The sequence below is a fragment of the Phyllostomus discolor genome, chromosome 1, assembly GCF_004126475.2.
Source record: "Phyllostomus discolor isolate MPI-MPIP mPhyDis1 chromosome 1, mPhyDis1.pri.v3, whole genome shotgun sequence".
NCBI lineage: Eukaryota > Metazoa > Chordata > Mammalia > Chiroptera > Phyllostomidae > Phyllostomus > Phyllostomus discolor.
The window spans coordinates 132,396,798-132,410,224 of record NC_040903.2 but is presented as its reverse complement, the minus strand read 5'-3'; the positions used below and the strand labels follow the sequence as shown (position 1 = coordinate 132,410,224).

The window sequence follows — 13,427 nt, the reverse complement described above, 5'->3', positions numbered from 1 at the left end:
ACATGAAGCAATTACTCAGGAAATGTTCTGGGTACTGTTGCATTGAACATCACTGTGTTCAACAGACTGAAGTGCTGAACGTGACCAGACAGTGGTTCCCAAGGATGAGTGCATGAAATAATGCCAACTCAGAAGTATGACTGTCTGTCTTTTATTCTAATATCAAATACATTCTAATTTTTTTCCTTTCTACATTTTTGGTCTTAAAATATAATTAATTTTATGAAAGGACAGTATACTTTGTTTTTTTAAATGCCTTTAGTTTGGCAAAATAAAGTGGCCTCAACCTGAAGTGATTCCCTAAAACTTCCTTTGGAATTTCACTTAAAAAAATAAAATAAAAATATGTGGTAACCCCATGCCTAAGTAACATTAGAGGCGTGACAGTCATGTGATCCATAAGTCAGTCTAGAACAAAAAACAATCAACAACAAAACAACCCATAATGCTCATATACAAAAAGATACTTGCTGTCAAATTTTCGGCCATCATATTGGAAAGCACTGAAAGAATCCGAATGACTATCTGAGCTGATAAGATCGCTGCTCCCTGCACTGGCAGGAGAAGTCCATTCTGAGGGTACACCTGGATCATCAACAGGGCGCATTTGGTTCTGCTTGTTTAGAATATCAGGGAGGTCTTTGGGAATTTCGAGGCTGCCTGGACTACTTCCTCTTCTTGTCATGGTCTAAAAATTCAAGAAACATTTACCATTAAGAAAAAAGTTTTAAAATTCTCATCAAACATCTGAAATCTTTAATTTCCAAGACAATTATCACAAGAAATGTTGAAATTTAAGGCCTAAAGTAGGAGGGGGAAAATTAACTGAACAAGTCACGTTAACTGTATGGAGTTGGGAGCTTGAACCACTGTTGGTCAGCCTATAGCAAAATCCCAAATATCAAACAGTGCTGGGCCTGAGGCTCTTAAGCCTCAAAGGATCCATAAAGTGATGATAAGTTTTGATAGAATACACAGCAAAGTATTTAAGTGGAAAAAGAAGCAGCAGTTAGAAGAGACAGTGAAGGTAGGAAAGAATGACGACAAAGAAGTCATTCTCCAATGATTCTGTAATTTTTTCTCACTTAAGAAAAGGAACAACTAAAAAATGGGCAAGAAATATAATGGGCCTACAGACTTTCATTAAAAGCAAGCTGAAACCCAAACGGAATATGACCATTCTAAAAAGTAATTCCACATACTAATTTTACCTTAACAATTAAGCATTATTAAGCAATTAAGAAAATATGGCTATTTGCATTTTGTCATAATTCAAATACTTAAAAATAACTTTAAAATCTATTTCAAAGTTCTCTATAATGATTAAGAAATTTATACTATCGACCTGGCTGGTGTAGCTCCGTGGATTGAGCTCGGGCTGCAAACCAAAGTGAGGCAGGTTCGATTCCCAGTCAGGGCACATGCCTGGGCTGCAGGCCATGGCCCCCAGCAACCACACATTGATGTTTCCCTCTCTCTCTCTTTCTCCCTCCCTTCCTTCTCTAAAAATAAATAAATAAAATCTTTTTTAAAAATCCCAAAATTTTTTAAAAAAAGAAATTTATACTATCAAAATTACAGGAGCTTGGCGAGAAGACCTCCATTGTTATTTTTCCTGCTAAGGGCTGTCAGCAGACATAAGGGTAACCTGTGAGCAATCTGAAACATAGAGGGAGGACTAGGAAGGTAGTGGTTTATACCTAAGTAGATGAGCAAACAGGTATTCTAATCTTTTACCCTGGTCAAAATGATAAGCTTGCTTATTTTATGTCTTTAAATAAAAATATTAAAATATAACTAAAAATTTTAATGAAAAAGGGTTAAATTTGGGGGCAAGGCTGTTTTGAATAAAAACTTCCACATCTACATTAGATACAGATGTATATAGGTATATGTCTTTTAGTTTCTCTAGCATCCTCTCTAAAACCAAATAAAATAAAATAACACTTACTGAGGCATTACCACTCCGAAGTCGTTCTGCTATAAACTCATCCATCAGATCAGGAACATTAGTATTGCTGCTGCCAATATCACTATTAAGAGGAGGCAGTTTTGAGCTCATGTCCTCTTATTGACTAAAAATAAATAAATAACTATGTATAGTGAGGAAAGCCTTAACTGCATTTTCTAAATTTGAAACAAACAAGAATAACCCAAAACAAATTACCTATGCCACATCAATTATTTGCCAAACATGCATTTATAATTTCTATCCTTTTAGATTTAATTTTAAGAATTAGTAAATTGACATTTACTTCATTTAACTAAGCAGATGTTAGTCAATCTTCAGTATAACCTTAAACAGCAAGAAAGCTTATAGATAAGCACTAGTTGGAGTTAGGTTAATATTGCCTATAAAGAAACTGGTATATTTGTATTTCCATCTCTATGTTTCTAGTTAGTCTTAATTTATAATTCTATTTTTCCCGAAAGAATATTTGCAAGAAATACATCCCTTAAATCTATGCAAATCTCATTGGGACATAAATGCATTTAAGTTTAGATATTTATAAATAAAAATTCTATGATTTTGACATGTTTCTATTCACTATAAAATCTAATTTTATTGCTTTAACAAAAGAGATTTTCACAATTTTCTGTAAAAAGAAAAACCCAAAATAGTTATCTTGATTTTTTTAATGACTACATTATAATTTACATTAACAGAAAGTCTTCAACTTGGGAAATTGATTTATAGAAAGTAAGATATTTATTTCACTATTATGCTCTTAAAAAGTTGTTTTCTCTGCAATGAAAAGAAAATCAGCACTGTTTATATTCCTAATTAACTACAAAGCATTTCAGGTTAAGAAAATACACAGATCAGGAGCTCATTGTGAAATACCATTATCTTTATATGACTGGCCAGGCTTTGCTAAGCTGTCAAATACTGCCCTCAAGTGGCATTAATGGCTCAATGCAAGATGCATTCATTATACAGCGGTCTGTTAATCATGCTAACAAAACCATGTTAAACAAATAAAATCAAAACCTACCTTACTGCTGAAAATTAATTTTCTATAATTGTAAAGTTATTTTAAATTTGAATCAAGATAAAACAGTTATCATGTTGCTTTTTGTAATCTGTCCATAGAGGTTCCATATTTAAATCAGGATTGGCTATCATGAAACCTTTATGCACATCTAAAATCTCAGAAAAGAGAAAGTAATGATAAGTGTTTCAAGGACATAACTTGCATTCTATACAAATGAATCAAAACCATAAAGCCTATAGCTTGTTTGGAAATCGCTTAAGTGAAATGGTAACTAAATCCACTTTGAGATTTAAGAAATAATTGCCTCTTCATTACAGGTGACTAAAAACGTTGGTGCTGATTGTAGGACTTTGATTCCCATTATGTTACATAATGTCAAAGTAACAGTCTACCAAGAAAAAAGATAAAAATAAATCAGCAGTGAAATAAATGGATTCAATGATATTGCTAGTGCCCTTTTAAATATAAACTATAGGGGGGCCAGTACTCCAACTCCTCAGAAAACAATTTCAAGGCTCATGTAGTACACACTCAGGAAAGTATCTGATTTAGACAGCCTTTGAAAAGTCATTAAAATTTTCCTGTATCTTCCTCTTTCTTATCTGTTCAGCAGCAAAGAGGTTTAACTAAATGCCTTATAAGGGAAATTAGTAATTCAAATAAACACTTTATGCTGGGAAAAATACAGCTGGGAAAAGGCGCATGCATAACCAAACAGAGAGAAAGCAGTGACCATCCCAAAGCTTGATTGCTTATAGCTTGCTTCAGTTGCATTAAGCCAAACTGGTGCTGTCTTTCTCCTTTTGCGCTCTGCACATTGTTAGTGCTCACCTGCAGCTTTCCTTCCAAAATAGCCCATTACATGACTGTACAGATCCCTCAGTGGCGCCTCTGGTGGCATTCTGTTCTGCCTCTGTGGGGAAACATTTGCCTTCGGCTTTGAAAGAGCATGTACAACAGTTTTATAAACGCCACCCAGGGAGCCCTGCGGTAACCCTGCCTCATGACTTGATGATCTTAGCGTACTACGACTACCCAAATGATTACTTGCGATTTCTTCCTTTTGTAATACGGTGGGAATCTCTGTAGATTCCTTAGCTGTTTTACTACTTACTGATGTATTTATTGCATCTAGAGGTCTGTACACACCAGGTTTCACTAGCTCTGTAACAGTATTTGAGCTGGTATGGGGGTTGCTGGTGTTGCTATTGCTACTACTACTAAAGCCACTGAGCTTCCGCAGTCTCATCTTCCATGGAGCCTCTTTGTTTTCCAGAGGATTATAAAACTGAACTGATTCAGTAGATGGTCTAAAAGTAACATGAACACTATTTCGTTTTTTGGTAGCAATTTTCATGATTTTGGCTCTATGAGTTACTGTTTCAGACAAGCTCCTTTTGGTTGGAGAAAGCTTGCTATTGTTTGTAACATGAGGCATTCTACGGTTAACAGGTGCCTTCAGTGTGGTTTTCTTGGCATGAATAACGTGTGGGACAGGTTTTTTTTCATTAATTTGCACGCCTTTAACCTTTTCAACTAGTGTTATATCTACACAGGCATCTAATTCTGTGGCTGCTTGTCTATACAGATATTTCCTCTTTTCTTTATCACAAGAGCTACCTGAACTAGGTTCCGATGACTGTTTATCACTGTTTGGTAGCTTGGATTTTTCAGCAGTTTTTGTTCTCATAAAACTATCTAATTGGTTAGATGCACTATTACTCATGAAGACAGATGAGTTTTGTTCTTTTTGAAACTGTATGTTTTCAGGAGTCCCAACAAAAGAGGAGATACTTTCTAATTTATTTTCCTGGTCTAAGTATTCTAGTTTATCTAAGGATGATCTTTCATCCCTATTGACTGCAATAATCACTTCCTGAGAAGCTGCTTCTTTACCTAACTCATTTTTACTGTGATTTTCCTGGTTTTCCTTAAAATATTCTTTCAGGGAGGAAAGAAGATCGTCATCGCCTTCAAGGTCAATATACTGGATTTGTTCAAAAGCTGAATCTGCAAGTTCTACTGGATCTATTAAGTGACAAAGATGGTCATATATGCTATCACCAACTTCCAGAGAAGACTCTCTACTATGAGAATCAGTGATGTAGCTTTCAGTGGATCTAGTTATTGACGAAGCCTCTGTGGAACTCTGCAAGCTTGGCGCATGACGGGATGAACTGTCAATGACAGGAACTGCACCTTTGGCTCGTTCAACAGTGAATGGTTCCAAGATGTCAGAAGTGCTGCTACTTCGAGGCAACGGCTGCTCCTCATTCAAAACACCAAAAACTTCATTCCCGGTGTCTTCACTTTGTGAAAAATGTCTGACTCTAGTTGGGCGGGGAAGTATTTGAGTATCATCAATATCTGTAAAAAAAGAAAAATTACGTAGAGTAGAACAATATGAATATGAAAAATAAGTATTACTTTCAACCACACCCTAATCATATGCTTAAAATAATTGAGACTTTTTTTGTAAGCTCAATGAAAGGAAATCTATTAAAAATATAAATGTTTTTAAATAATGATGGGCACAAGCCAATACAGCATGTAGTGTCAATGAATTAGCAAACTACCAGAATATACTTTAAAATGTTAACATGCAGAGAAAGAGACAATGAGGTGATGAAACATTTGGAAGTGCAGTTAAATATAGAGCTGTGCCAATAAATCAAGCAATTCAAACTGCTGTTCAATTTTTCCTACTTATTTAAGTTCCAAGCAGAAAAACTAGACCTTAACATAGAAAGTTGATCTAAATACGCCATTGTAAAATCTTACAGGGTGTCATAAACTTATTTCCTTCTTTATCAGGCAAGAGGCATCAAACCAACTTTTCTTCAATCTTGCCTATCTGGTTGATCACATTATTACAAATGAAAGTCTCCACTCTCCTCCTAAAGTTCTCTTTGTCAGGAAACTATCTGTTCTGTGAGGTTTGTATTTAATTTTATTATAGTAGTAACATGAATTCAGCCCTATCAAATAAAATTAATACATTGTTAAAGCACCATTTGATTTACTAAGAAGACACCTTCCCTGCCTATCAGTGGCCCATTCCATTAAACCATCAAACCATGAAAACTGTACCTATGTCTTCTTACAACTCTTTTTAAGAATCACAGATTTCAGAATAAAAGTGAACATTACTGATTTTCTACTTTAACTCTCTTACTGAAGATAATAAGGCCCACTGAGATGAAGCTACTTTTTCAAATTTATAATCATAGTTTGAGAAACAGGCTTAGTGTTCTATGTCATTACATTGTTTTTACCACCTGATGTGCTAAGTATATGGTAAATCCTCAAAAATATATATAAAATAAAAAATACAAAATGAAACACTATTTAACAGATACATACAAATTAGAAATTTTAGAAGCAAAATACAAGTCTTTGAATCCATCACAGCCTTTACATTACCTAGAAATAACTGGAAAAAAAATTTTTTCAGAAGCCAGAAAAATAAAATAAAAAAAGGACAAAGTCAAAAGTCAAATGTTGCTACTCATTAGGCTTCTAACACAAAGGTTATGAGTAACAGAACTATAAGTAAACAATCAAAGTGAGACGATTTACATACAGAGTAAAACAGATCTTGTCCAAGATCACAAAGTAATTTATTGATGGTGCTAGATCTAGTACTTAAGTCTAGTACTCTGGACTCTGAGATCAGTTTCCTCATTACAAAGTGGGGGCAGTAATTCATAATATTCTCAGGATTCATCCTATGGATGAAAGGAGGCTGGTCTTTCTGATATTTCAGTCATATCATCCTTTTGCATGAAGTCCAAAAAAAACTACTTTATACCAAATCTAGATCAAGAGAAATTTGTATTATGCCAAGACTCCACCATATTCCTGAAGATACACATTTAGACTCCCTACATAGGTAAATACACAATATCAGCTAAATTTGTTTTGTCATTAAGTTGAGAACATAATACTTTAAATGATGCTGGCTTTCTTCTTCATGCCCTCCATTTAGAAATTCTTCTACATGAGGAGTAAAACATCTCCTCAGAATCTCCATATTTATGCATTTATGGTCATTATTTATTATTGCAGCAGATAACTGTATTTGTATATGTTGATAACTAAGTATTTTAGTTTGTTTTATCTCTTAGAATTGATCATAAGAACCTCTGCATAGAAGACATAGACTATATTTAACATGCACAAAACATTCTAATAGAATTCAGCAAAGTTTAAGAAAAATACTATATAATTTTTCTATAAAAATTCTTAAAAATTTTGTAGTTAAATTTTTATTTCATCAACTCCAACTTCAAAATCATGACTAAGCCTTATTAAAATCTAATGTTATGAGACTAGCAAATAAATAAACTTTAGAAAAAATATGCTTTTAATTTTTAGCTTTCTTTATTGGTATTTCATAATTTTTCCATGCTAAAGCCACTAAAGATTACTGTAAAGTTCTGTTTTTAAAAATTTCTTTGCAAACTTAGTCTTCACCTTTCATATTAGAAAATTTAACCATTATTTTAGCTTAAGTTTTTTTCTTTAAACTTTTGTTAGCACATATGAATATCTAAAACTTTTATGCCAGTTTAAGATTTTTTTTAAAAATCAGTATTTTTCTATCAATAATGTAGTATTAAAAAATTTAAGTTTAAACAAAAAACTTTTTGAAAATTTTAAGCTTTAAATATAGCTCTTACATGAGCATATGAAAATACTAATTTCATAAAATCAAAGAAGAAAATAGTTGCTGATAGGAAACCAATGTCAGCACTTGCATAAATGACTCTAATAAGCCTTAAATTTAAAGAACTTTGGTAAGGAGAAGAAAAAAAACAAATAATAGCTAAACCATAAATAGTCTTTTCTACATGCTACATAGTGTTCTAAGAATCTTACATATATTAACTCATTTAATCCACCTAAAAACCCTGTGAAGTAGGTGTTATTATTCCCATTTTATAGACAAAGAAATTATTTAAGTGACTTGCCAGAGGTTACTCAGAAAGTGAAGAGCTGGGATTTGAAAGCCAAAATTACTCTATGTTCTTAATCTCTCAAATAATGGTATATGTTTATGAAATAATTCATTATTTTTTAAATTGGCAAAAATTGTTATTAAAGCAGCACAGTAAGATAGCACCATAAAGATAAAAATCTTAGAAATCAAAACTTAGTCAAGCCCTGGCTGATGTGGGTCGAATGGTTAGAGCACTGCCCTGTAAATCAAGAGGCTGCTGGTTCGATTCCTGGTCAGGGCACATGCCTAGGCTGTGAGTTCTGACCCTGGTTGGAGTGCATGCAAGAGGCAACCAATGTTTCTATCTCACATGGATGTTTCTCTACCTCTCTCTCCCCCTCCCTTCTCCTCTTTCTAAAATCACTGAGCATGTCCTGTGGGGGAGGATTAAAAAGCAAAACAAAACCTTTCTTAAATGCAAAATTTGTAAATTATTCAGAAGAAAACAACTGGTGAAGTTTGTATTGGATTGCTGAAAATAATGGTGGCATCAGGTTAAAACTATAGTGGACTTCACGATCAGCTACTATGCTGCTTGTATTTTACCTTGAAAAATAACATGCTGTAAACTAAATTAGTTTAACCTACAGTGTTAGTAACCACTGGATGAGCAAAGCAAGAAAAAAGTTTTTTTAACAGACTGAAAAATAATTTTGTACTTTGAGAAAATGGTTCCTGTAGAGCCTACAAAGTACAGAAATGTCAGTTTTATCTCTGAATTTCCTGAATGTTCAGCATTAGAGTTTTCTGAATTAAAAAGTAGTTTTTTTCTGAATATTGTTTCAAAGAAAACTTTTCTTTGCTATTTCAAAAGATAAGCTGTAAATTTAAGTGTAATACTAGCTTCTAATATGTAAAAAAATAATTCCACTAGAATTTGATTTGTATTAACACCATAATATCCCGATTGCTTAAAATAGCTCTTGTCACACAGTAGGAGTTCAATAAACAGTTGTAGAAGTGTCTTTTGTATTAAAAATTAGGAGTCACTAATTAGTAAAATATCAAGTTAATTCCTTAGGGAACAAACCTTTTAAGTTGTAATCCTAACATAACACTAGAAAATTTTAATAATTTCTAAAAGAAGGTACAGAGTCAAGTGCCAAATCCCTTTTACCAAAGTTAAATTCTATTATTACTCAATCATAATAGCTTTCAGTAATAATACATATTTTTTACAGCTCCTAGTAGATTCATAAAATCATTTATATTAGTTTATTGAAATTGAAGTCACTTTGAAGCTCAAGATTTTTTTTTCCTGGAATTGCCTAAAGGAAATGACAATGTCCTTTATGTATTTTTACCTGTTTCAGCAACAATGGCAATGTACCTTCAAGGTACACTGTAGTTCTAAGAACTACAGAGCATGTTTCCATTTTTACTATTAACAGAGGCCAGTAAAAACTCTACATCTTTTTAAGACTAGACAATCAATTTGTAGATAATTCAAAGCAGTAACTACATCATTGAAATGAGATGAAAAGACTAAAAAGCAACAAACTAGCTTAATTAATTTTAACTTTAGACCACTAAAATTTAAACCACTAAACTGTCTTTTATTCTTTTATCCTTCTAATATTTTTCTGCCAACTCTTAAATTCTGGAAATAGGTAAGTGACCACTCATCATCCTTTAAGATAAGAAAATTAATAGTTTATGAACATGTTATATCATGCCATGTTTACATTAGCTTCAGATTTTTCTTGAGACGTACCTCTTAAAAAATTAACAAATTATTTCATCAAAAAGTTTTAGCTTAGAATTGTTTAAACCAGCATATTATAAGCAGAAGAGCTGTGAAAGATTACCATCACATATTGATGATAAAAAAGTTTTTTTATTGTATAAGGAAGGGCCTACTTGTTGATTAGAGATGGAAAATTCTCTTCCTGATCAGGTGGAATTTAGGAACATGATGGGGTGTGAGAGATACCATCTTCTTTCACCTAACACTCAGAAAATAGAAGTAAAAACATCAAAATATTTTGCTCTACAGAGCTCACTTCAAATGATAAAGCATTATCAACACTAGCAGTCTGTGTTATACGGCCTAGACAGACTAGACTGTTAACAGCAACTAATATGACAAAGTAGCAGTTTGGAAAACTAATGGAAAGTAGGTGGGCAAACAATTTCAGGGTGAAAAACCCACAGTACTCAATTAGAAAACAAGAAATAGTTGCAAAAGTATAAACAGTCAATTTTTCAACATGATTTTGTTCTTTTCCATCCCTTCTTTCATTAAAGTATTATTTTTGACAATAAAAGCTAATCTGCATAAGAACAATTATTGAGATTTCTGGCTACTCTCTAATCTGTTTATCAGGAAAATTAAAGACTGTTAGGCTGGGCTATCCAATGTGTAGACATCAAATCTACAATACTATCAGAGAAAGAACAGAGAGAGTGTGCTTTGCCCAGACCAGTAAGTTTATAAAGCTTTAAAAAATAATGTCTGATCCTTGTGCATCCCCCCAACACAGAATATCAAAACCTCAGGCAAGGAGCCTGGAAAAAAATGTTTTCAACAACAGATGAGTTTGAGGTTTAGGATTAATGTCACTGACACAGTGCCAATGCCCTTGAACTAGTCTCCAGAGCTTAAACTCTTCAAGGTCCTGGCTGGTGTGGATCAGTAGGTTGGAGAATCATCCAGTAGCCGACAGGCTGCACGTTCGATCCCCAGTCAGGACACATACCTAGGTTGTGGGCTCAATCCCCAGTCTGTGCACTTATGATCCCCAGTCTGCATGCATGGCAGGCAACCAACTGAAGCTGCTCTCTGGCATTATTATGTCTGTTTCTACCTTCCTTCCTCCCTTCCTCTCTTGCTAAAAAACAATGAAAAAATGTCCTTGGGTGAGGATAAAAAAAAAAACAAACCCAAAACTCTTCAAGAATATTTAATTGTTCAACTAGTTGAGTCTATATAAAGCTGTAACACATAGCAACTTACTCTAAACAATGTAGATAGAATGGAAATCAAACATGGAATACCTGGAGGGAAAGAAGAAAAGAAAAAAAGTGCTGGACAAAAACAGTATTTTGAAAATCAGTGGTCCATTTTTAAAATCCTGGTATGTTAAAAAAGTAAGGAATTAAAAGTAGTTTCCTTGTACCCCCATAAGAATTCATGAGTATCAGGTAAATATTGCTCTGGAAAATTCTACTTCTAACCAAAAGCTAGAGTGATTGTTTAGGAGTAATTTCATTGTTTCTTTGGAGAAGTCGTAACAGACATCTCAACTCCTGATCTTATATGATGAACTCAGGAAGTATTTCATTATGGTTTCAATTAAGCCTGGTTCTATTATGGGTTCAATTATATAAGAGAACGATAAACTGTGAAAAAATTTTCCTTTACGTAGTTTACCTTTCTTACTGTCTCTGTAGATTAAATGGTTCTAAAGTATAATTTACTCAAACCTTGGAATTTAAGACTGTGATTTTCTTTAAATTTAGCACTGTTTAAAAAAATCTGTTTTTGGTCCAGTTTGGCTTTGTTGGTTGGAGTGTTGTTTTTGTAGACTAAAAATTTGTGGATTTGATTCCAGGTCAGGGCACGTACCCAGGTTACAGGTTCCATCCCGGCTACGAGAAGGCAACCAATAGATGCTTCTCTCCCTCTCCCAGCAATTAAAAAGTGTCCTTGGGTGAGGATCAAAAATTTAAAAAGTCTGTTCATACAACTCCTTTTATCTCTTCCTCTTTTCTTCCCTAACCCCCTCCCACTCAATGCACCTAACACCTGAAGAAGCACACTCAAGGTTTTAATATGCCTCCAAGAACCATAGGGGCAATTAAAAATTCCAATAATTCAGATTTCTTCCATGTAAGCTTATGTTAGAATAATTCTGTCCAATTTCATAAAACTTTTAAAATTATGGTTAGTTCAATGCCTTCCGAATTTGTTCCCTCTGAAACCTCAGTGTAATACAGGGGTGTCAAACTCATTTTCCCGGTTGCCTTCAAAGGGCCAAAATAATTTTAGGACTGTATAAATGTAACTACTCCTTAACTATTAAGGGTTGAAATTACATTTGGCCCTTTGAAGGTAACTGCAAAACTGATGCGGCCCCCGGGAAAAATGAGTATGACACCCCTGGTGTAATAGGCTGTCAATATGTGTACCTGGAAAAGTTCAGTATGATTAAGTAAGATTGAGGAATATTGAATTAAACATTTTTAACAGGACTTTTGGGGGCCTTTAATATGGTGATGTACAATATGAATCTTTAACCCTTTATACATCTACTAACATCTGCTAGAAAGTGTTCTCAATTTACATATCAGCTTTGAAAATGCTAAATTCATCTATGAGTCAGTTTTCAGTAAAGGAGAGTTTTGCTGCTTTTTGTTCCTTGCTTCTTTTAAATACTAAGAGAAAAATAATCTTTACTCAAAATAAAGTTTAACATACTTTTATACTTTATATAAATACACAGAAAACTGGAGATAATTGTTTTTCAAGTTATTGATAAAAAACATTGGATTGGAGAACAAACAATGGTTTGTTTTTTCCTATACTTTCCCATATAATCAGTATTTCCTAAAATTAACATTATTTTGATAATCAGATATACAGTTTGCTTTGATTAGTGACTGGTATCTATTATTTAAATCTTTAAGTCTTATCACAGAAGGCATTTTACCCCAAATTGGGGAAATAAAATAGTCATTCAGAAAATTCCTTCATTCTTCATAAAAATACTTCCCCCATCAAAACATAAACAGGTGATCTTTCTGAATAATGTATTGACAGTAATGCAAGAATTCTGAAACAGGAACTTATCCTGGTTAAGAAACTATTTTAGAACATTTTAAAGGGAATGACCTCACCTTTCTTTGAGCATTTTAATAATATTTTAGCACTTGCTGTGTACATTTGGTAAAGTATTACACAAGTTGCAGACAATAAATTTTGTAAAGCCCATAAGACTCTGAGAAAAATAAATCTTCCTGACAGTTTTAAGACAGTAGAATATTTAATCCAAACAAACATTTAAGAATTAGTGGTCTAACCTCACTTTAATTTTAAACATGTTAAAAATGGTTTGCATTAAATGGTATAAATATATTAATAAAAAGCTTGAAGCAAAAAAGATCTTAGAGACATTAAAAACAAGTTGGGAATTTCTTTTAGCTATATCTAATTTATTATAAGAACAGAAACACTGTTTTATTTGCCAATTTACGTAACTAAATTGTAATCTGATACAAGCAACCAAACCAGTACTAGTCACGGAGGAAGGCACAGTGCCTCCACGGAGCACTGAAGAGACAAAGAAACCTCATTCTTTCTTTATAGCTAAGCATCACATGTAACAAAAACTTTTTTCATATTGTTAAAGTTCATGTTATTCCATTTATATATTTTCCAATTTCACTACTTTTTGCACTAATAGCTTAAATTATTCAGGCAGCCTAAT

The 13,427-nt window shown here is 33.3% G+C and overlaps 1 protein-coding gene across 1 annotated transcript in view; it reads right to left on the bottom strand.

The window, feature by feature from the left end:
- Positions 1-13,427, bottom strand: part of RALGAPA1 (Ral GTPase activating protein catalytic subunit alpha 1) — a 276,187-nt gene that overhangs the window by 156,551 nt on the left and 106,209 nt on the right. The window contains exons 18-20 of the mRNA XM_028505505.2: positions 3,828-5,363; positions 1,952-2,067; positions 472-688 (exon numbers count right to left, since the gene is read on the bottom strand). Coding sequence (XP_028361306.1) covers positions 472-688; positions 1,952-2,067; positions 3,828-5,363 — 1,869 coding nt within the window. The remainder of the gene's footprint in view (positions 1-471; positions 689-1,951; positions 2,068-3,827; positions 5,364-13,427) is intronic.